Source organism: Cyprinus carpio, chromosome A12, assembly GCF_018340385.1.
Source record: "Cyprinus carpio isolate SPL01 chromosome A12, ASM1834038v1, whole genome shotgun sequence".
Lineage (NCBI taxonomy): Eukaryota > Metazoa > Chordata > Actinopteri > Cypriniformes > Cyprinidae > Cyprinus > Cyprinus carpio.
Window position 1 is genome coordinate 2,354,722 of NC_056583.1, and position 23,037 is coordinate 2,377,758.

Below are 23,037 nucleotides of genomic sequence, written 5' to 3' on the forward strand. Positions count from 1 at the left end.
GGCTGGAGTCCTTACCAGGTCAAGAAAATATGATCATATTACCCCAATACTACAGTCTCTGCACTGGCTACCTATTAAGTTCCGTATCAGTTACAAAATATTATTACTTACTTATAAGGCCCTTAATAGTTTAGCTCCTGCATACCTAACTAGTCTTCTACCCACGCTACAACCCATCACGCTCCCTAAGGTCACAAAACTCTGGACTTTTGGTAGTACCTAGGATAGCGAAGTCCACTAAAGGAGGGAGAGCTTTTTCACATTTGCCTCCCAAACTCTGGAATAGCCTTCCTGATAATGTCCGGGGTTCAGACACACTTCCTATGTTTAAATCTAGATTAAAAACACACCTCTTTGGCCAAGCATTCAAATAATGCATCTCATAATTTTTGGCTGCAGTTATATCTGATCAAATGCACATTATTATTCTTTAGTTTGGGTTAAACAAATTAATTTTACTAGGCTTGAACAGCAGCTATGCTAACTATGTCTCTATTTGTTTCTCTGTTTTGCCACGGGATTTAACTAGGATTTACACAAGCTCCAGTCTGGATCCAGAACACCTGATAAGAGATGATGCCAACCCCTCAGAGGACCTCAGATGATGCTAACCCTGAAACAGCATACAGAACTACCACATTTTGCTATAAGTTTGATTGCATAATTGCTATTAATAGTTTTAATCGTCTGTTTGTTTACGTCTTTTATTAATTTTCCGAACATTTCTGCCGTATGCACATGATAAGCTACTACTAAACATTGTAGAAACTTAATTTTCTGTAAAGTTGCTTTGCAATGATTTGTATCGGAAAAAGTGCTATACAAATAAACTTGAATTGAATTATAGCTGCAAAGGGGGGACCAACTCCATGTCTACATATTTAGAATGTGATGTCATTAAAGTCCTGGTTACTTTAATGGTCAGGTGTTCTAACACTTTTAACCATATAGAACTGTACGATATAAACTCACAATGACAAGTTTATAACATGCAAATTCAAGATATAAACTCAACTGTGATAAAAGTCAGAATTGTGAGATAAAAAGTCACAATTACCTTTTCTATTCTTTTATTCTGTGGTCACATTGATCACATCATTTTTGTGGGTGAAAGATTTCCCAATGCAGATTTCACAACAGTCGCAGCGTTCACCAAAAAAAGCTGCTTGTACTGAGGTTTCAAACCTCAACACAAATGATTGATGGAAACTCTACTTCATTTTGACTGAATAATCTTTATTAATTCACCAGATTGTAACACAGATAACTTGATATTTCTTCCAAGCCTACTATATCATCTCTAAAACTGCTACTTCAGAACCATCGACACTAAACTCAAGCTCTGAAGTTACAGGAAAAACAAGCTAATTGTGGTGCCTTTTTTTTTGTTAACAATATAATTGAGCTTTTATGATTTGGTGTTATCAGCAAACTACAGCACTGCAAAACTGAGGGTAAAGCTGACGTATTGCAACAAATCTGGAGTTGGTGGGTGGAGAGCAACGCAGAGGAACCTGCAGTCTGGTTCTGGAATGAAGCTGTGTGTGAACAAGCCGCACTGGGATCAGTATGAGCTCTGGTTCTGGTTCCTGTATCCTCCTCGCTGGTAGTTCTGTTTCTGCTGGTAACCGCCTTTCTGATCTACAGCAGTGACAGAGAACAGAAAAAAAAACACACCCATATTAAGTTTCAGAAGTCATATGTGCAGCATTTACAGTTCATATCAAGAGACTGAAGCTGCTTTGAGGTTGTCAAGGAAGAACGAGACAGTGAGCTAGAGAGAGTGAAAAAGGTTGGCAGCGCATTCATTGGTGAAGGCAGAAATGAGTGAACAGGTGAGTTAAGGTGGATGAAGGAATGATTGAATGATTGAACATGTTCATAACCACCTCGTTGGTAACCTTGCTTCTGGTAGTAACCTCCCCTCTGGTCTGGAGCTGCATAGTGAAAAGTGTTTAGAGACACAGGCGCACATGCACTTTAACTTGCACAAAGCACTTGAACACACACTTTGGTAGCAACATTGCACAGCAGCTGTGTCGAGTGGACACAAGCGAGAAGCACACAAGAGTACAATCTGAATGTGTGTGGGCTGTCATATGCATGGTTGTGTGTGTGTGTGTATTAAGATGTCTGCGTGAATGATAATTACCTCTCTGGTAGTTCTGCTTCTGCTGGTAACCTCCTTTTTGATCTGTGTGAGAGAAAGAGAGGTTTAAGTGATTTGAAATGAAGTTATGGCGGTTCAGCTCAATTTAAAACAAACATACATTAACATATGTGACCCTGGAGCACAAAGTCTCTGGGGTATATTTGTAGCAATAGCCAAAAAAAACACTATGGGTCAAAATTATAGATTTTTCTTTTAGGCCAAAAATCATGAGGATATTAAGTAAAGATCATGTTCCATGGAGATATTTTGTAAATTTCCTACCTCAAATATATTAAAAAACTTAATTTGATTAGTAATATGTATTGCTTAGAACATCATTTGGACAACTTTAAAGGTGATTTTCTTAGTATTGTGATTTTTTTGCACCCTCAGATTCCAAATATTCAAATAGTTGTATCTTGGCCAAGTATTGTCCTATCATAACAAACCATACATCAATGGAAAACTTTCAGATGATGTATAAATCTCAATTTAAAAAAATAATTACACTTAAGACTTGTTTTGTGGTCCAAGGTCACATTTTATTTCTTTATTGAATTATTTGATTTATTTATACACAATTATAAAGCAAATCATCTTAGTAATTTTACTAAGATGATTCGCGTTATAATTATATATATATATATATATATATATATATATATATATATATATATATATATATATATATATATATATATATATATATATATATATATATATATATATATATACACACACACACACACACACACACACACATATAAAATTAATTTTCTAAATTAATTAATATTATCATTAATGAATATTGCAAATGTAAATAGTAATATGTAGTGCATATATATATATATATATATATATATATATAAATTTTATAAATTACTATATACACACGCACGCATACACAAATGCACATAATAGATTATGAAATTATATTCACATCTATACATCTTCAATAAATATGACAAATGATATATCATCATAAATAAAAACAAAGCTCTTGTAGTAAATCAGTAAACAATTATTATGACTTAAATTTTTTATAATTAAATTATAAAACCAAAGTACGTTATAATTATAGTAAATAGTCAAAAATGATTAGTATATTAATAATTTTTAATATAACTGTATTACTATTATTTATAGATAACTTATTTCATTTATATTTAAGAAAATACTACATTTATTATGCAAATTATCTTTATCTGAAAGTGATCTTTAATCAGATTTCAGGGTCTTGTTCTTGTACCTCTGTTGAAATATCCTCCATAGACGCCCTGTTTGAGGTCGAAGACACGTTCGTTGTTCTCTACCAAGCCGCCCAGTTTCTCGGCCAGCTGCAGGGCCATGTTCTGCAGGGATGTGGGCTCCGTCCTGTGCATCACCACTGTCTGAGTCGGCTGGTCTAGAGATGCCTGAGCAAAGTACGGACACAAGACTAAAATGAAGGTACTGGTTTGGATGTGGATGGAAAGTTCAGGTAAAACTGATTGTTTTTCTTTTACCATGAGTTCTTCATTGATGATCATCTTGCTGATAATGCTGTGCACTGTGGGTAACTCCAACTCAAACATCTCTGACAGAGTCTCCATGCTGCAGAGGAGAGGAAAAGACAGTGATGAACAACTGCAAAACACATGGGTCAATTTAACATTTCACACATTTGATGAAATAAAACGTGAAATTGTGCATGTTTTGCATGCTTGACATTAACTGAATTCTAAGTAGAATTAAGTTAAATAATTCTTTGGAAATTATGTTGCGAGTGTTGATCACATGTACCTGATCGAGTCATACACGCTGCTGTAGGTGAAAAGGTAAGTGCGCAGCGACTCCTCCTGGATCTTCCTGTAGGTTCAGAAAACAGCACCAAACATTAGTTCAATAGAATTCAAATGCAAATGCTAAAATCTTACGTCAGGCATCCTCAACTCTCTACCTGACGAGCATTTCCCGCACACACTGGGTTTCTGGGAACAGATCCCACACTTTGCTGTTCATCTTCTCATTGATGATGAAGGAATGGCAGGTTCTCCAGTCGCCCATCTTCATGGCCTTGCTGGCCGCCACAACGTGCTCCCTCATGCTCTCAGGAGGACCTGATGAGGACATAGTCACAGATTCATATTACTGAGATTAAAAAGCCCATTTGGATTTCCCATCTGTCCTCTCTTTTCTCTTTCTCACTCACCCAGCAGTGGCTGTCTCTCGCCCACCCTCAGCTGGTGGTGGAACTGTTTGCTGATCATCCTGCGACGGGCGTCAAACTCGTGGGCCGCCATGTAAGGGATCTCCAGCAGCATGGCTGACACCAGGTACACGCACTCCAGGAGCTCCAGGTTAATATGCATGTGGAATGGCACCTAAAACAAAAATCAAAATGTATTCACCCAGTGTTGTTCCAAACCTGTATGAGTTAATTTCATCTGTTGCACACAAAAGAAGATATTTTGAAGAATGTTGGTAACCAGATATCTGACAGTAGCCATTGACTCCCACAGTATTTTTTTTCCATACCATGGAAGTCAAAACCTACCAGCAACCAACATTCTTCAAAATATCCAGAACAACAAAGAACTAAAGATTTAGAACAAAGGTTTGCTTCATATCAAAAGTAACAAAATACAAAGCGTTTTGCAAAAATTGGATGAAGCCTGCAACAAATAACGAATTCAATATTGTCAACCCAGTCCTGCTAGAACCACTTACAAGGATTTCTTGGATTTCAGACGTCAAAGTAAACAGATGAGCCACTACAATGATTGATTCTACAAGAGAAAGCGGTCAGGTGTAATGTGGCTGTACCTGTCGCCTCTTCTCGATCTTCTCCTGCTCAGCGTTTCTCTCCTGCATGTTCCTCATGAGGAGCCCCTGTCCCAGCAGCTCCTTGGCTCTGCCGCTGGACTGGATGTCCAGAAGGGCGTTGTGGGCGTCTTTGATCATGCCCTGGCGGAAAGCACAGATGCCCAGCTGCACCATGGTCCTGTTGTACAGGATCTAAAAGAGAAGAAGAGTTGAGCCAGGAAATCACACCAACCAGTTAATCTTCAGAAGGAATGCGTGTGTGCACCTGGACAGGAGGGTCGGCGTGCTGGATGTTGTCTTGCAGGTGGCTCATGAGCATGAGGTCTCTGGCCTGGTACCAGCGGCTGTGCAGGGCATGATGGTAAATGTGGCAGAGGATTGCGCAGGTGCGGATACGGTCTGTGCGGTCTTTGGCGTAGATAAACTTGCACAAGCGGTCCATGATGATGGCACTGTCCTCTCCCTCGCTCTCCTCCTGATCCTGCTCGGACTAATGGACAGAGAGGTCAAAGGTCAGCATCAGGGTTTCAACAATAACCAACACTTAAACTACTGAATTTTTTTGTTTATTTAAATAAAGCTGAAATATTGAACTAAAAAAAATGAAAAACTTATTTTAGTTTTTTTTCCACAATTTCATTTTAAGTTGAGATTCTAAAACTACTAACTGGAACCTAAGCTAAAGATTAAAATAGAATATAAATATTTGATGAAAAAACTTTTCAAACAGATTTTCAATTTTCTTCTTAAAAAAAAACAAAAAAAAACAAAACAACAAAACTTAAATTGCTACAAAAAAATGTAATTTTTAATTCTAAAAGTATAAAAATAAATGATTATTAATATTATTAATAAATATTATAGTATTATATAATACTAAAATTACATGGCCAAGTTAGAAAAAAAACAAAAAACCTATTAAAACAAAAAAAAAATTTAAACAAATAGTAATATATAGAATAAGCTAATAAAAATTACCAAAGCACATGAAATTACTAATAATTTTACTTAAGTTAAAATGAAATTGTTTAAGTATAAAAGCCAATTCAAAATATTAATAAAAAATATAATAGTACATAGATAATAGTAAAATAACATTGGTTGGTAATATAAACAAATGGACCAGTGACCCAAGGCAACAATTCTAAGTTTTATTTTAATTTAGATAAAGTTGAAACATTAAAATGAAATGTGAAAACTAACTGAAAAATAAAATTAATAAAACTAAAACTGAAATAAAAACCAAAATAGTAATATTTAAAATAAACAAAAACTCTATAAAAGTAAGATTAAAAACTAAAAAAACTAAAACAACACTATAGTAAATACATATTAAAATAATAAGTGGTCCAGTTAGCTGCTACTGGTAAACACATCACCTGGTTTAGATACAAAGCATTATTCTCCATTAACAGTGAGACACTCACCTTGGTCTCTCCCTGTAGGCCCAGGCTGCGGCGGTGGGCTTTGTAGTCAAACTTGTAGTACGTGTGCATTATTCTGCGCAGGTAGATGCGGCACACTTCCTCCGTGCTGCCTTTAGACTCCAGATACTGCAGCAGACGGTCGATGATGCCACACACACGACCCTCGTCCTTCAGGTTATCTACATACTCTGCAAGAGCGTGAGAGGAAGAGGTGTCACGCCTCACGCCACCCAGACCAGTTCAGTGGCTGAAATCGGTCTGTACTCACCCTGAGAGTGAGGGTCTGTGTTCTGCATGATTTTGGTGAACTCTTCATCCATCCTCTCCACCAGAGTCAGAATACAGCCACGCACACGGAACGGCTGAAGAGAGGAATCGCCAAACATCAGCCAAATTTCATGTGCAAAATAGGGCTACTGTCAATAGTGTAGCTATTTATGATGCACAGCTCACACGAGAGTCACTTTCAAACCAAGAAGCTTTTTGTTGGTCAACATTAGAGAAATCTATACAGGGAACCTTTTCGAACTACCGAGATTAGAATACGGCTTAGTGCAAGATTCAAATTACAAAGTCTCTGAAAAATAAAGTTTAAAAATGAAGAAATTAAGACATAAATATTAACTTTACAGTTGTAAATATAAAGTAAAATTATAATTTAAATTTGATATTTTACAGTGAAATATTATATATTAATACATTTTAAATAAAAATAATAACTATTCTTTTATAGTATATCATTATTTTAAGTTCTATTATCACACAGCTCTGTGGAATACTTGATTCTGATTGGTCAATCGTCTATCCAGCGGTATGTTATTTCCAGATAACAACCACCAAAATGAACACCACACTGCTCATCCGGGTACTACGAGTTATCTTGTACATCCAGCCGGTTGTTATCTCAGAATAAACCCCGACAGGGTGATCAGGACCCCGACGCGAAGTGTCCCTTACTTATATTATATTGTTATTATTATTGTAATTATTATTTTATTTTAATTTATATATATATATATACACACATACAGTACAGGTCAAAAGATTGGAAACATTACAATTTTTAATGTTTTTGAAAGAGGTTTCTTCTGCTCATCAAGCCTGCATTTATTTGATCAAAAATACAGAAAAAAAATGTAATATTGTGATATATTATTACAATTTAAAATAATTGTTTTTAAATTTATTATACTTTAAATTATCATTTATTTCTGTGATGCAAAGCTGAATTTTTAGGATCATTATCACATGATCCTTTAGAAATCATTCTAATATGATGATTCATTATTAAAGTTGGAAACAGTTCTGCTGCTTAATATTTCTTCAGAACATGTGATACTTTTAATAACAATATACACTACTGGTCAGTATTTTTTTTTTCTTTTTTTTTAATAAAATCAATACTTTTATTCAGCAAGGATGTGTTAAATTGATAAAAAGTGATAGTAAAGAAAATATATTATTAGAATATATATTAGAATTTTTTTTTTATTTTGAATAAATGCAGTTCTTTTTAACCTTTTATTCATCAAATATATTAGACAGCAGAACTGTTTCCAACACTCATAATAAATCAGAATATTAGAATGATTTCTAAATGATCATGTGATAGACTGGATGTTACATGTGACACTGAAGGCTGGAGTAATGATGCTGAAAATTCAGCTTTGCATCACAGGAATAAATTTTTTTTTTTGAAGTATATTCAAATAGAAAACTATTATTTTTAAGTTGTAATAATATTTCACAATATTACTGTTTTTTCTGTATTTTTGATCAAATAAATGCAGGTTTGATGAGCAGAAGAGACTTCTTTCAAAAACATTAAAAATAGTAATGTTTCCAAACTTTTGACCTGTACTGTGTATATATATATATATATATATATATATATATATTAAAAAAAATCACAATATTGGCCAAACTGTACAACTGCACAAGTCATTTTTAAACTTGCATTTTAAGTCACAACCACAGTTTTTTATTTAAAAAAACCCAATGCAATTTGAATTTCCCCCACTTTGTGCAGCTGTACAACTTCCAAACAATGGATTTTGCCCGCATAATTCTGCAAAGCAACATTAAAAGTGACTGCACCTGTTCACTTTTTACTGATCAAAAGTTAACAAACCACTGTTGATGTGACATGTGACACTGACCTGGTCAGAGATGGCCAGGTTCTCGCTGTCCTCGGCGATGTTTTCTCCAATAAAGATGTTGTTGTTTTCAAACAGAATGTCCAGCAGCTCATCGATGCATTCCAGACACTTCTTCCACATCTCCGGCTGAAGAGGAGTGAGAGAGAATAACGTGAGTCAGAAACATTAGATGACCGTAACACCATCAGCACGTCTCAAGAGATCCTCACCTTCATGAAGGCGGCCAGGTTGGTGTTGTAGTCGTACAGGGAGGCGATGATGTTGAACTTAATCTTGACGAGGATGCCTTGGCCCAGGTTATTCTCATTAGAGATGCCAGATAGAGCGTGAAGGAGCTCGATCTGAGCAGCTCTGAACGACAAGGGAACAAACACATTTTGGTTATTATTCCTGCTTGTATGGTGGTCATTATTATTATTATTATAAGTTACTTGAAATAAATTCTTAAATGAAAGCATAAAAACTTTTTTTTTTCAGTTAGTTGACGAGGCAACGTTCTATTTCTGTTCTTTTGAACTTTCTATTCATCTTTCAAAATTCTTTAAATAATGCATCACATTTTCCACAAAAATATGAAGCAGTACAATTGTTTCCAACATTGAGTATTATCATGAATACATGTTTCATGAGCTGCAAATCAGCATATTAAAATGATTTCTGAAGGATCACGTGACACTGAAGACTGAAAATTCAGCTTGGACTCATATGAATAAATTACATTTTAAAATTCATTCAAAACTTTAAAAAAAAAACTTTAACAGCATAAACAAAAATAAATCAAACTCATAACTCGGTCAAAATGAGAGAAGGGGGGAATTTTTGTAAATGTTAATTAAATTTGTATTTTAAACTTTATTTTCAAGAAAAAAAAAATCTATCTATCTATCTATATATATACACATACATACAGTTTTTAGTAAAAGATCACATTTAAAGGGTAAAAAGTAAAGTTCTATACATTTAATACAATGTAATTATTAATATCACGTCATGGGTGGTCAAGCCATTAGAAAACCTAGTGGTCCACATAAAAAATTTTTTTTTCTATAGAATTCACTGTCACAAATGTCTAAATGATCCACTGATCATAAGACTGATGAGATTTTCCCACCTGTCGGTTCCTTTCTTTCCTCTGGCCTGCAGGATCTCAGTGAGCTTCTTGATCACCACAGCGCTGTTGATCTCTGTGCCTTTGGCGAACATCTTGGGCTTCTCCTTCACCAGCGGCACGCCACCCTTTACCTTCTCCCATCCTCCTTCCTCTGCTTCTCCATCTTCATCGACCTCCTCCTCCACCTGCTCAATCTTCTTGTGCCTCTTTCTCCTACCGTCCTTCTTGGGTTCGTGCTGCTTGTCGCCGTCTTGAGCTCTGTGAGGGCGAGTGCAGAGTATAAAGACACTTGAAGCCGTTAAAGATAAATAAACTTAACAGCTTAAGGCTGAAACACATACTTCTTGAGGAAGACCACAGCCAGCGATGCTGCCGCTCCTTCGTTGTCCTCGCTTTCACCGCCGCTGTCCACAGAATCAGAGCCCCAGTCCTCACTGTCCTCATCATCATCACTCTCAGACTCCTCATCCTGACAACGACAAAGTGCTGAATCGTGAACACAGTTCAAATCAAGTCATCTGCCCCAAAGTGACTTTCTAGTTCTTTTAAAAATCACGTGAAATGGTCTTGTAAGGCGTGTTGGGACCTACAGCAGCGCCTTTGAGGAACTTGCTGGCCTCTGGTGCCTTCTTCTCCTCTTCTTGAGGTTTCTTCTTCATTAAGCTCTTGGCAGTGATGCCTTCATCATCATCATCATCACTCTTCGACGATGCTGCACATCAAACAAGCAAAGAAAGAGCAAATAAAGACTCAACCTTCAATATACAACTCAAAGGCAATGGACAGCAGCTCAGAGATAAATGAGGAGACTAACCACTGCCAATGTCATCCTTCTCCTCTTCTTCAGCTGACTGCTCAGGGTTCTGCAGGAAAATCAGAGTAAACCACCAGGCTGACAGCAAAACAGAACATTTGAAACAGCAAATCTGACATACTGGCAGATGGTAGGGCTGCACGATAATGGTTAAACTGATAATCACGATTATTAATAACGATTATTCTATCCTGCTGGGGAAAAAAAAATGCTAAAACCAGCCTAAATTAGCTGGTTTAAGCTGGTCTCCCAGCCTGACCAGCTAAGGAAGTGGTCAAAACCCCTCTAAAACCGGCCTCCTGACCAGCAAAGACCGGGTTGGATGACCAACTAAAATCAGTCAACCAGCTTAGGCTGGTTTTAGTGTTTTTTTTTTTTTTTTTATTCCTTTCATGTGTCCTTTAACCAACCTCCACTGACTATACACTGACTTCATTTAACCAGCTATGATAATACAAACTCATGGTTTTGGTTAGTGTTTTGTCATCTGTATTCAAATTACATTTTTGAAGTGACCATTTGTTCACAAATGAGAAAAAGCCACTCAGATCGCACAGTAAATCTGCTCAAAGATCGTTAATACACACTGAAAACTAACATTGCCATGCCATTTTTAACACGAAAACTGGTAAAAACTTTAGAAACTCTTAATATAAATTCCAATAATTCCATTTTATGTACATTTTTCCCATTGTATTGTCACAGGTAGGAAAAGCACATTTATTCCTCAAACACAACAGATCCATTATTGAAACTCAGTGAAAGTTTGATCATGGCACATTTGGTAACACAAACAGTACAAATGGCTTGTGAATAAACACACATTGTCTATATGACACTTTCATGTAAGCAGAATAACGCTGTGGAGAGATCGATAAACTCGTATGTTTTCATATCATCATCATCAGCGCTTGTTCCGCCATCAGTGAGCGCGCACAGGGTTGCCAGATTGCACAAATTAAATAAAATACCGGGCAGAAAGTGTATCCTTAAAGGAGAAAAGCTCTGTTTCGGTGCTTAAAGCTCTTCACATCTGGGAACCACAATCATGAACGCTAGTGAAGACTTGTTAGCAATGCAAGATAATGCAAATGCCAAATTAAAAACACGTTTCAGGATAAATAACGAGCCGGCCAATATCGTGACAATTCTTTTTAATTAATCAAGAAAGGTGGCTATCGTTATCGAGATTAAAATACGATTAATCGTGCAGCCCTAGCAGATGGTATTAATACTTTTTTGCAATGACATTTTTAGGGCACAAACCACTAATGGCACAGGGCACTATTGATACCTAAGGATTATTATTTGTATTTAATTTATTTTTTTCGACTATTTGGGGGCCTTGACATGTTCAAAAACTCTTGAAAATTGGCACACACGTTGTTTTACCCCTAAACGAAGAACGAAAAGCATTTATTAATCTCTTTTAATATCAGTTCATCAAAATGTTCATTTTAATTCACAGCGCATTAACTAACGTTAACAGATACAACTTTCATTTATTTAAAAAATGTATTAATTCTTACCTTAATATTAAGTAACATTAATAAATGCTACTGTATATCGTGAACGTGTCAGTTGCTCTGCGGTCTATGCAGGGTCAGAAAGCTCTCGGATTTCACCCAAAAAATCTTAACTTGCGTTCTGAAGATAAACGAAGATCTTACGGGTTTGGAACGACATGAGGGTGAGTAATTAATGACAGAATTTTAATATGTGGGTGAACTATCCCTTTAAGATATTAAAGCCTTTTTATGCCCTAAACTTATTTTAGACTTTTAGACTTAAGGACCAGTAGAAACCCTTAAAAAAAAATCATAAACATGCTCATATCTCATATACAAATAACATTTGTGCTAGAGTTCAGTACCTCTTTATAGCTGGCAATCTCCGTTTCAAAATCTTTGTTGTATTTGCGGATCTTCTGCCGAAGTGTGCTCAAGGCTTTGGCATTGTTTTTGTTCATCTTCTTTTTCCCCTCCTTGTCCTCCCATAGCTATCATGAAAGCAAAAGCTGTTTATTGCTCATGAACAAGCTTTAATCGTGTGACTAGATGACTCCGGTGCGATCTACAGACCTGGTTGAGATAGTCCTCCAGATCAGCGAGCAGGCGGATGTAGAACTGCGGCACACCCTCTTTGTCCACGATGGTTTTGCTTTTGAGGAACGCTCGATACAGCTGCTCAAACTCCTCCAGACATTTGGACATGTCTCGGATCTTCATGGCATTGCGGATTGTCTTGATGATGTTGGTGAGCTCCTCAAACCTGAAACGCAACGGACAACAGAGAATGAGGTTGGGAGTGAAAGCTTCTTTATTCCTGAGTCCCGATGTGCTACATTCTGTGCTCACCTCTTGTCCTTGGCACTGCGTACCACTCTCTTTGTGTCCTCCTCATCATCACTCAGCAACAGGGCCCTACAAAGACAGCAGCAGAGTCAAATACTGCATCACAGCTGATTACAATAACATAACCACCCTTGTCACCTCTCCCGGTGTCTCAGAAAGTGGGTTATAGTTAATTAAAACTAAAACCATAAAAAAAAACATCTTAAAGACATCTTCTAAACGTCTATTTGACATCTGATAGGAAACGTCCTTTCAGATGAGCAAACGCTGTCAAAAATATGTCTTGCAGATGTAAATGCAGACGTCAAATAGACATCTCCGACATGTACCTGTGCTATAAAAATAGTTTATACAACTTCCAAAAAAAAAAAGAAAAAAAAAAAAGGAATGGACATACAGATGGATGGAAGTCAGAAGAGAGAAAGCAGTCAAATACTGACTTCTACTATGTTGTTTTACAATGCCAAGGCAATATCGCACAAAGTATTTTGTTAGAATGCACGCGCTCAGAAAAACAACTTACGGCTTATTGAAAGTAGTCCCGGTCGCTTTGGGGGTGATTTCATCCGCGGACGAGGACTCCTCCGACTCACTGTCGGATCCGGTGGCGAAAAAACGCGACATAACTGACGGCTGCTAGCACTGAAATGAAACATACAGAAAGGACGGAGAAAAAACAACAAGAGAAAGTGAAAACATACAGTCTCAAACCTACAAGGCATTGTTTAGAATAGTGTCACGAGTACAAACGACGACACAAATATCGTAACTGGCGGATGGGGACTATGTGACGTACCAGCAATTAATAATGTTAAACGGTAAATTACGCGGAACGTAAAAGTTACTAAAAGCTCTAACGTTAGCTAATCCAGTGACGCTTTATATAACATTTTTTCTGCTGGCACCTCCGCTTGCTAGTATGAATGAATGACTTTCATCACGTCACTGCTAAAAGGCCAATGATCGGGGCATTAATGGAAATAAACTATAATCAATAAGCCATCTGCTGTGTGTGGAAACACATGTGGCGCATAATAGATAACTAACGTGACCGGCTGGTTCAGGCCTAACGAGACCAAACCTGCATGTGCCATATAACCGACAATTCCTGTGCGTCACATGCGGAGCATACCTGTTATCTGCTGGAAACGTTAGATCTCTCGTTTGTGAATTCCCTTCGTGTCTTTTAGATCCACATTTGCAATTTTGTGAGCACAATTGACGGCGTGCGTCAAAGCCTTGTCCGGCTTCTTCCAGAGAGAGCGGAAGTGATGGAGGCGCGCCAAAGCGACGGGGGCGTGCTCTACCGCCGCCAGCTGACCTGGAGCTGCAGAAAACACCACGCATCTCGTTTCGTGTTCCACAGAAAGAAGAAAACCACACTGATTCGGAGCAAAATGGTGAGTAAAGGCATATTTTGATGTAAAGTGTTCCTTAAATGTTTTGATTACTTAATTTAAAAATGCTGTTTGTTGCTCAAGAAACATTTATTACTCTCAATGTTGAGATTTTGAGAAGAAACCAAGATGTTTTTTTTTTTTTTTTTTTATTATTAAATATAAACGGTGCATTTTGATCAATATAAAGTTAACAAAGAATAAAAAAAAATGCATTTAAATAAAAATCTTTTGCAACACGTCTTTACTATCAGCTTAATGCATCCTTGCTGAATAAAAGCATTAATTTCTCAAATATGCATAAAATATATTTTTAAGTAATGTTACATTTCAATTAATTTTTAGGCTTGAATATATATATATATATATATATATATACACACACACACATACACACACAAACGAGTGGCCTTTCACATTTGCCTAAATCTATGATAGGTAGCCTCGCATATATATTTTGGTAAATCTATGAACTGAATTTGCAACTATATGGATCAAAATGCATTTTTAAGTTGACATTAAGATGTAAAATAATTTGCGATTTTATAAAAAGTGATTCAAAAAGGGACTCTTGCTGAAGTTGTGTCCCAAAGTTCTTTAATATTTATATTTACACACTCCAATATTCAATTAGAAAAAATATTTTCTAAATAGAGTGGATGAAATAACACGGATGAGCTGAGCAGGCACACAATATCAGACAAACTGATGAAGAAACCCAGAAATTCACATCTTAAATTCATACAAAAGTACATTTTATTTTCACAAATTAAAAATAAAAATCAACAATAATTCCTATAGAGAGAACAGTCAAGAGGGAAAGCAGATTTTCTAACTCCAGTTTGGTTTGTGTGTCGTGTTGATATTTTCCAGTGTAGTTAATGTCCATATATTTCTGCAGTGTTGGGCGCTCAGCATCTGCAGTTGGTTCCTGCACTAAACTCAAAAGCTGTGAAACTATGATGACTCCAGTGAAAACAGTAGACTGTAAACTATAATCAAAGCACATCCATTCTCATACACATTTACACGAGAAGAGAGTGTAAAGAAAGAAAATGAAAATAAAATGTCCAAAAACCTGCCCTTTCAAAATGCAGCTTTCTGAGGGACGGGAGCAATGCCGTCCCTACTGCTATTCACATACTTCATCAACGTCTACATCTACAGCATACGATGAGTCTGAGAGCGAGAGATTTCACAGCAGTGGATGAGAATATAATGCCAATGTGTGTCTTGATGGCAAAGAGAATGTGAAAGTGGATGGAAAATAGAAAATAATAAAAAAGGAATATTACAGAGAAAGTAAAAAAAAAAAAAAAAAAAGCACAATTAAGACAGCTGGGCAGGGAGAGGAAAACAGAAATACAAGTACACACAGGGCACCACTTCCTGTAGAGAGTGCTTGCATCCTAAGGATGCAGGAAGCTCACAGGAAGTAGTCAGCGACTGGCTTCTTGGAGGGAATGCCTCTCGTTTCTTGTGGAGCAGCTTCGAATATGATGAACTCTTTCTGCAGGTGCTCGTCAAGCTCCAAGATTGCTGCCACATTACCACATCTATGACAAAGAAAAGCGGATAAGTAAGAATTTAGTTCTTAATAATACTATGCAAAACAACAATCTTTAATTACTTGTAACTGTTTGAATTAGACAAAACCAAATAAATAAATGACTTGTGGTTCGTGAGTGAGTCAGCTGTAAATGATTCAAACCTCTAACTCTCAAGAGCCGGTTCATTTGCTGCTCACGCTACGTTTGTTGTGTGTAGGAAACTCTCACATCCACTATCCAGATGTAATTAACATAAGACTGGATTTAAACTGACTGTTGTTTGTGGTTTTGAGTAGTCACATTTGTTACTATTTTAGTTACAGTCTGCAACCCTGAATAATACAAAAACAACAAATCAAATCAGGGTTATTATAGTTAATTAAACAAAACCATAAAGCTTATTTTACTTCTTTAAACTTTTTTTAAAGAAGTAATTTCAGCTGTTTGCTAAGGCAGCTTTTCTCAGTTTCATTTAGTTTAACTTGATGTACTAAAACTGATATAAAAATGTAAAAAATCTATTAAAAAAAAACATTTTCATTACTTGAAATAAACTAAACATTACCTGAAATATAATATATAAAGTACTTTATTTCACCTATTTTAATTTCTAATTTTCATTTAGTTTAACTTTATGTACTAAAATAACTAAAACTGAAATAAAAGTTGATCAACTAGAAAAAGTAAGAAAAAAACATTTTCATTAAAAAAGATAAACATTAGCTGAAATAAAAAAAACCCTCAATTTTCTAAGCTACATATCCCCTTTTAGTTTAGTTTAACTTGATGTGCTAAAATAAGTACAACTGAAATAAAAATAAGAATAAACAAAAACTAATTTCATTACTTCAAATAAAACTGAAACAATGCTGAAATGAAATAGCCTTTCTGATTTTCATTTAGTTCACTTGATGTACTACACCAGCTACATTTTCTGGATAATAAAAATTAGACATTTAAAATTAATTTGGAAAAAAACAAACAAACTTTAAAATAAAAATAAAGACTGAAAACATGAAAATAACAACTAATTCATTAAAAAGTATGTAAACTATAATAAAGCGGTAAAACTAAAATAACACTGACTCAAAAACAATCACAGACGCTCAACATCTGTTGAGCGCATGAACACAATGGCCAATCCGAGCGGTTTAAGAAGCCACTCAGCATGCTAGCAGGAAATGATGGTATCTTCACATTTTTTAAGTTTCAGTCCCGACTGGTACTGACATCAGTACTTTTGACAACACTAATAACGATTACTATAATTTTCATTAAAAAAAAAAAAAAAAAAAAAAAATTATATAAATATATATATATATATATATATATATATCTATATATATATATATATATATATATATATATATATATATAATAATAATAATAATATATATATATATATAACTACTAGGGATGTGACTATACAGTTAGCCCACAGTTCAATACAAACCTCGGGTTTTTTAACCACAGTTTTCAGTTTGATTCTGATGGCTTAGCACTTCAGTGTTTAAGATTTTAAATCCGATTAATTTATAACAAATTAAAAACAACAACAAAACTCCTGTACACTTCAGTAGACTGGAGAATGACATGGATTTATATTTATTTTGAAAAAAGTATTATTGTTCATATTCTTCCCCAAAATAGGCGGGATTGGCCACTGAGTACACGTGTAATGTCTGCTTCATTCATACTGGAAGCCGGAGTGCGCCCTCAGGCAGAAACTCCACATATGCATCAGAAGTAAATTTTGCTCCAGAAAGTCCCTCATATGGACAAAGGAATCCAGCTATCGCTGTGACTGAATAAAAGGAAGATAGAAATGTTTTGAATGACGAAACATGAAGACAATAAACTCTCAACTGTGACGATATATGGCTTATATGTTCATCAAGCAATCTTTGGTATTTTCATAATAATTATGTATATTTATAATCCATTGCTAAGTGACATAGGCTTTATTACAGTATAGAATATATTTTCTGCCTCATTCTGCGATGAGAAGCAGCATCAGATCACAAAAGCATGCATCTGTCTGATGTTGTGCAGTAAAATGTACGTATTAAGCGGGGAGGTGTACATCTGAGCACGTAGACTCACAGACATACAGAGTCAGTTCAGAGAGAAATAAAATGCACAGAAATGATTGCAATTCACAAGCATGTACTGATGTCATACTGAACGGTTCAATAATATATTGAGAACTGTGGCATCCGTAATAGCTACGTGGACATTCTTGTAACTGAGAGACAGAAACGCACCTGTAGCAGTAATTGGGAGCAGACCACACAGTGAGAACAGTCTCGTTGAAGTGCCACTTGTAACCTTCCATGACAAGCTGATGCGCCCTGCAAATCATGTCGATGTCGTTGGCGGCGTTGAACTGGGCCACAACGTCACTCCCAAACAGATATCCAGCACCTCTCGGGCTGACGCCCCATCCTGTGGTGTCTGAACCAGAGAGACAAACATTTCTATAACGAGATGCTGCTGATGATGACGAACAACTTCTCACCTGTAATCTAGAATTACCTTCAGGATCAGACCACAAAAGATCACACATGGGCCCATCATGAGGCACTTCCTGCTTCCTGTCGATGGTTCTGATCTGGTCCAGAGTCTGGATCGAGGGCGACAGGCCTCCGTGTACACAGAAGATCTGTGGGGTCACACGAAACACATCCACGTCAGGCCAGTTTTGAGGCAGCAAGTGGAACCATGTTAGCAAACCAGCAAAAAGCCTCACTTTGCCGTCAATGATGGCGGAGAGGGACAGGTAGTCGAAGATCTCGGTGCAGTACCTCCATACCGTGACCGAGCCGTATTTTCTTAAACACTCGTCGTAAAAGCCGTACACCTGTGTGATCTGTCTAGACTCATGATTTCCCCGGATCAGGGTGATTCTGTCTGGATAACGCACCTGTGAGGATGAATGGGAAATAATACAATTTAAAATAACCGTTTTCTATTGGAATATAATTTTAAATTGTAATATATTTCTGTGAACAAAGCTGAATTTCAGCATCATTACTCCAGTCTTCAGTGTCACATAATCCTTAAGGAATCATGCTAATATGCTGATTTAAAAAAAAAAATAAAATAAAAAATATCCACTGTATATTCAGATTCAAATTCAAAATTATTTCAAACACGTCTAAAAAAAAAATGTTAATTATTAAAAGATTTTAACCAGTGGTGCACGTTCATTTATTACAATAACAGCCGTAACATCTCATTCCTAACGTCCTAAACATCTTGACCGTACCTTCAGAGCAAGAAGTAACAGAAAGGTCTCAACACTGTAAAAGCCTCTGTCCACAAAATCTCCCATGAAGAGGTAGTTTGTTTCTGGAACGTCGCCTCCCACCTGAAGAATAGATTATTAAATACTAATTTATTACCAATTATTAGTAGATTTGTGAGTATATTCCATTTAAATAACAAATACCCAGTCCAACAAGAAATGCTAGCATGCGATTAGCAAGCTGAAGGAAATAACTGCGCCACTGATTTGATTTAAACTAACAGTGAGACTGTCCAGTCAACAACATCAATTACAACTAGGAGGTTGCTTTATTTATTCTACATACTGTAGGAAAGCTCAACTGTTTGATTGTTTACATCATCGCTAAATGTGAACTATATTATCATCCAGTGATACAGTATATTTTAAGTTGGATATTTTTATCATTTTATGCCATACCAGCATCAAAGCCTATATTAACGAAATAACAATACTTCTATATTTTTACAAAAAAAAAAAAAAAATAATAATAATAATAATATTTATATACAATTTCAAATTGATATTTAATAAAAAATTATAGTATTAATCCAGAATAAATGTTTAAAAATGTAAAATTATAATCTGCTAAATGCAACTATAAGGAATGAAGATACTAAAATATTATAAACATTGCAATCATGATTTTCTGTAAAGCTGCTTAGAAGCAATGTATATTGTGAAAAGCGGTATGTAAATAATTTTGACATTTGATGTAAAGCAGTACTTTTGTACTGGATACAAAAAATAAATAAAAACATCATTTTGGATTTACTTTTTGTGTGAAAGAACTCAGACATACCCTAAACAATTCCTTCAAGTCATAAAACTGTCCATGGATGTCACCACACACCTGAAGAAAAGACAGATCTATTAACTTCCCAGATACATGATCAAAGAGTTTCAATATCATTTTAAAGATGATATTTTGAGAAAAATCTCAACATTCTTCCAAATCTCTCCCCTGTGCTCAATACTTACTGTTACCGGAGAGTCCACCCTCTGTACGTTACTCTCTTCTACAAGAATCTCTCTGGAAGACACACATTAGTGTTGTATGAGCATATGATCAACAGTAAGATGCTTTTAAAAGCTGCTGATTGGCTTTCTGTGGGTTGTAGTCACCTGGCTTTGGCACACAGGGCTTTGACCTCGTTCTCCTTGATGAGCTCACACCTCCTCAGCTGGTCGATCTGCCTGTCCAGATCACTCATGTCACCCATGCTGGATCGCTGAGAGACCAGTGAATACAGCTACTGTACGACTAACAGTCTCTCTCTGTGCTATCCAAACACACACACACCAGATGAAGAGACGTGGAGAGGTGGTGGGGTCCAATCTGGGCACAACAACCCTGTTTGGAGTAAAGAAAAAAAGAAAAGACATTTTAACATAGTCAACATTTACTATACTGTGTAGTTGTCTTATTCAAGTTTAACCATGCAAAGATAACTAAAGTTTTGCCTCATTAAAGAGAAGGCAATGTACGGCATTCTGATATATTAGAAATATACTGAATAACATTTATCCTCCAGCTCGTTTTTTATGGTCTTGACAAACAGTGGATACATTTTACATTAATAACAAAGAAAAATAAGTTTCTTTTAATATAATGCATTGAATATACCCAGTAACGGAAACAATTTTTCATTGCAAAGCTATTCTGGACTGATATGGAACATTTACTTAAGAAGAAATTGTGCAGTGTAGTGGTTAATATACTTTAATTATCATGATATTTATAAAGCTTGTACAATTATTAATATACAAGGTAAAGTTTCATATGCATAAAATGAAATGATCAGACTCCAAACCAAATTTTTCTAACTTTAAAAATGATTTCAAGCTTTATTGTAATGCTTTACAAAACTGCACAAGTAAAAAGGCAATTAGAGCATGTAACATTGTATGTAAATATGACTGTAGCTTAAAATTTAATTTTTCCTTGAAATATTACTTACATATATTTTTGTTATTGTCATATACTCTGGCACTGGTTCATAGTATTTTTGTTTTGTTGTTTTTTTCTGATTTGCAATGGATGATTCTTGTCGTATTGTTCTTGGTTACGGCATTAATAATAATAAATATTAATAATAATAATAAAACAGTTTGTGTGTACATGTTTTACAGTCATTTTAATGGTTAATCGTTTTCTTTAAATACAAAGGCTTTCTGAAACCACTCACAAATAAAATGTTAATATTTTATGACTACTGATTAACAACGTCATATGTATGCAAATTAAGCACGAGCCTAAAAACGAGATGAGAAACCTGCAGAGTATGCAGTAGTTAATCAAGTTAAACAGCTCCTGCGTATACTCAGCCTCTATGTTGTTAAGTCAGTGTCTTGAATACAAGTTTGACCAGCTAGCAGTGAGCCAAAGGGGGTTTTGGATTCAACTTGGACTAATCTACACTTTTATGTAACTGAAAAAAAAAACAGCTGACTAACTTTTAAGACTAGTCTTAATCTTTTATGCAACCGGCCCCTGATTTCACAGTCAAACAGCGAATTTAACACAGAGTCTAACGTTTAAAAACGAATCTAAATCGAACTCCTGTAAGATGACTTTAAATCAAATTAGGATGTGTTACAATAAAAGCTAAAACATCAGTCTTCCTATTCTGTTGTGTTATTTCACAGGGGTCTATGTTAAACGCTCAGTTCGCTTAGCGTTACTCAACGTGACTGGCACAACTTTCCTGAAAACTTACCGATGAATTAAATAACCTCTCGACGAACATCACTACCAAACACACAATCGACTATCATCAGTCCCCACGATGTGAAGAAACCTGATGTCAAACTCGAGCTTAATTTCCAGCCAATCCTGAATTAGCCGCGCTAGCTACGTTAGCCTGAGCAGCTAAAGGCCTGAAAAACGAGCTCTTCTGCCTAAACAAATACACGGATAGTTTACGCCTCTTTTACCGCTTAAATCACAACAGAGTTCAAGAAATACACGAGTGAAACGTACCTCTAGTCACTTGTAAAATACAAAGCAATCTAAGGAGTAAAACCTCAGTTGGCTTTTTAGGGCTTCCACCCGGTTCGTCGCTCTTTTTCTCCCACCACCCTCTACCGGCGTCAAGCCCCTCCTCCGCCTTCTTCTGCTTCTTCTTCTTCGCTGGAGTTTTACGGCAGTTGGCATCCATTAGTGTTGCATTACTTCCATCTGCTGTCTCACTTTAACTCTTTAACTGTCACACCCCATTTTTTAAAATAAGCATTAAAGTGCACTATCCAAACTTAAATTGTTGTAATTTATGAACACTTTGGAATATAGACCTACGGTTGGTCTCTTTTTAAAGAAGAAAATTAGCAGATTTTGGCAAAAGTGTATTTTTTTTTTCAAAAAATTAAAGTATCAAAAAGTTATAGAAGTTTAAATGTACTGTAAATAAAATGTACTGTTAATTTTATTATATTTTATTTATTATAAATATTTTACATAACAGATTTTACTCTAAAATTGGTATAAAATTAAAGCCTTGTGTCTAAATAAGTTATGTTCCAAATTTGAAGTTGATATGAAAAAAACTGAGGTTCCTGTGAGATTTTATTTAGGGCGTCATACCACAAACAGCCACCGGGAGCCATCAAAACAACTTTGAATTTTGTTTAATGAATTTTTCCCTAGATTTCTCTGTCAATTTTACTTCTATCTCAAAATATGGAATCCTGAGACTCAGACCTTTCCAATGATATGTTGGTTGCCAAGATTATAAAAAGTTTTGATTCTAAAAGACCGTAATGCATTTTGTAATATGACACTTGAAACTGCCCACTAAGGGGGAGGAGACCGCCATAAGATTTTAAAGTACAATTTCCATGGTAATGCAATGTCCGATTTCAAAATGGTTTTCATGGGATGAATCTTGGGCTTCTAAGCTTTCAAATGATATATAATTTATGATGATTACTAAAAGATTTAATAGAGAAAAAGAACAACAAAAAATAGAGCGGCAAGTGTCCC

The 23,037-nt window shown here is 35.7% G+C and overlaps 2 protein-coding genes across 3 annotated transcripts; both read right to left on the reverse strand.

Moving 5' to 3' along the window:
* Nucleotides 1–1,215: 1,215 nt before the first annotated feature.
* On the reverse strand, nucleotides 1,216–14,112 carry eif3c (eukaryotic translation initiation factor 3, subunit C). 2 transcript variants are annotated; one of them, XM_019118371.2, is made up of 23 exons: nucleotides 13,955–14,112; nucleotides 13,346–13,464; nucleotides 12,826–12,891; nucleotides 12,550–12,739; nucleotides 12,342–12,467; nucleotides 10,469–10,517; nucleotides 10,245–10,366; nucleotides 9,996–10,123; nucleotides 9,655–9,912; nucleotides 8,753–8,894; nucleotides 8,544–8,669; nucleotides 6,653–6,746; nucleotides 6,385–6,572; nucleotides 5,223–5,447; nucleotides 4,958–5,149; nucleotides 4,344–4,515; nucleotides 4,092–4,251; nucleotides 3,935–4,000; nucleotides 3,658–3,745; nucleotides 3,402–3,567; nucleotides 2,153–2,194; nucleotides 1,890–1,937; nucleotides 1,216–1,641 (listed from the first exon to the last, which is right to left on the reverse strand). In XM_019118371.2, the coding sequence occupies exons 2-23, from the start codon at nucleotides 13,444–13,446 to the stop codon at nucleotides 1,565–1,567; spliced, it is 2,826 nt and encodes a 941-aa protein (XP_018973916.1). In that variant the 5' UTR covers nucleotides 13,447–13,464; nucleotides 13,955–14,112; the 3' UTR covers nucleotides 1,216–1,564. The 2 variants fall into 2 exon arrangements, with proteins under 2 accessions (XP_018973916.1, XP_018973917.1); XM_019118372.2 differs by lacking the exon at nucleotides 1,890–1,937.
* Nucleotides 14,113–14,952: 840 nt separating this feature from the next.
* Nucleotides 14,953–22,196, reverse strand: ppp4cb (protein phosphatase 4, catalytic subunit b). Its single transcript, XM_019118376.2, has 9 exons — nucleotides 22,039–22,196; nucleotides 20,181–20,409; nucleotides 20,037–20,088; nucleotides 19,858–19,908; nucleotides 19,038–19,139; nucleotides 18,519–18,692; nucleotides 18,305–18,431; nucleotides 18,034–18,223; nucleotides 14,953–15,775 (listed from the first exon to the last, which is right to left on the reverse strand). Exons 2-9 carry the CDS (start codon nucleotides 20,276–20,278, stop codon nucleotides 15,646–15,648), a joined length of 924 nt encoding a protein of 307 aa, XP_018973921.1. The 5' UTR covers nucleotides 20,279–20,409; nucleotides 22,039–22,196; the 3' UTR covers nucleotides 14,953–15,645.
* Between the last annotated feature and the right edge of the window lie 841 nt (nucleotides 22,197–23,037).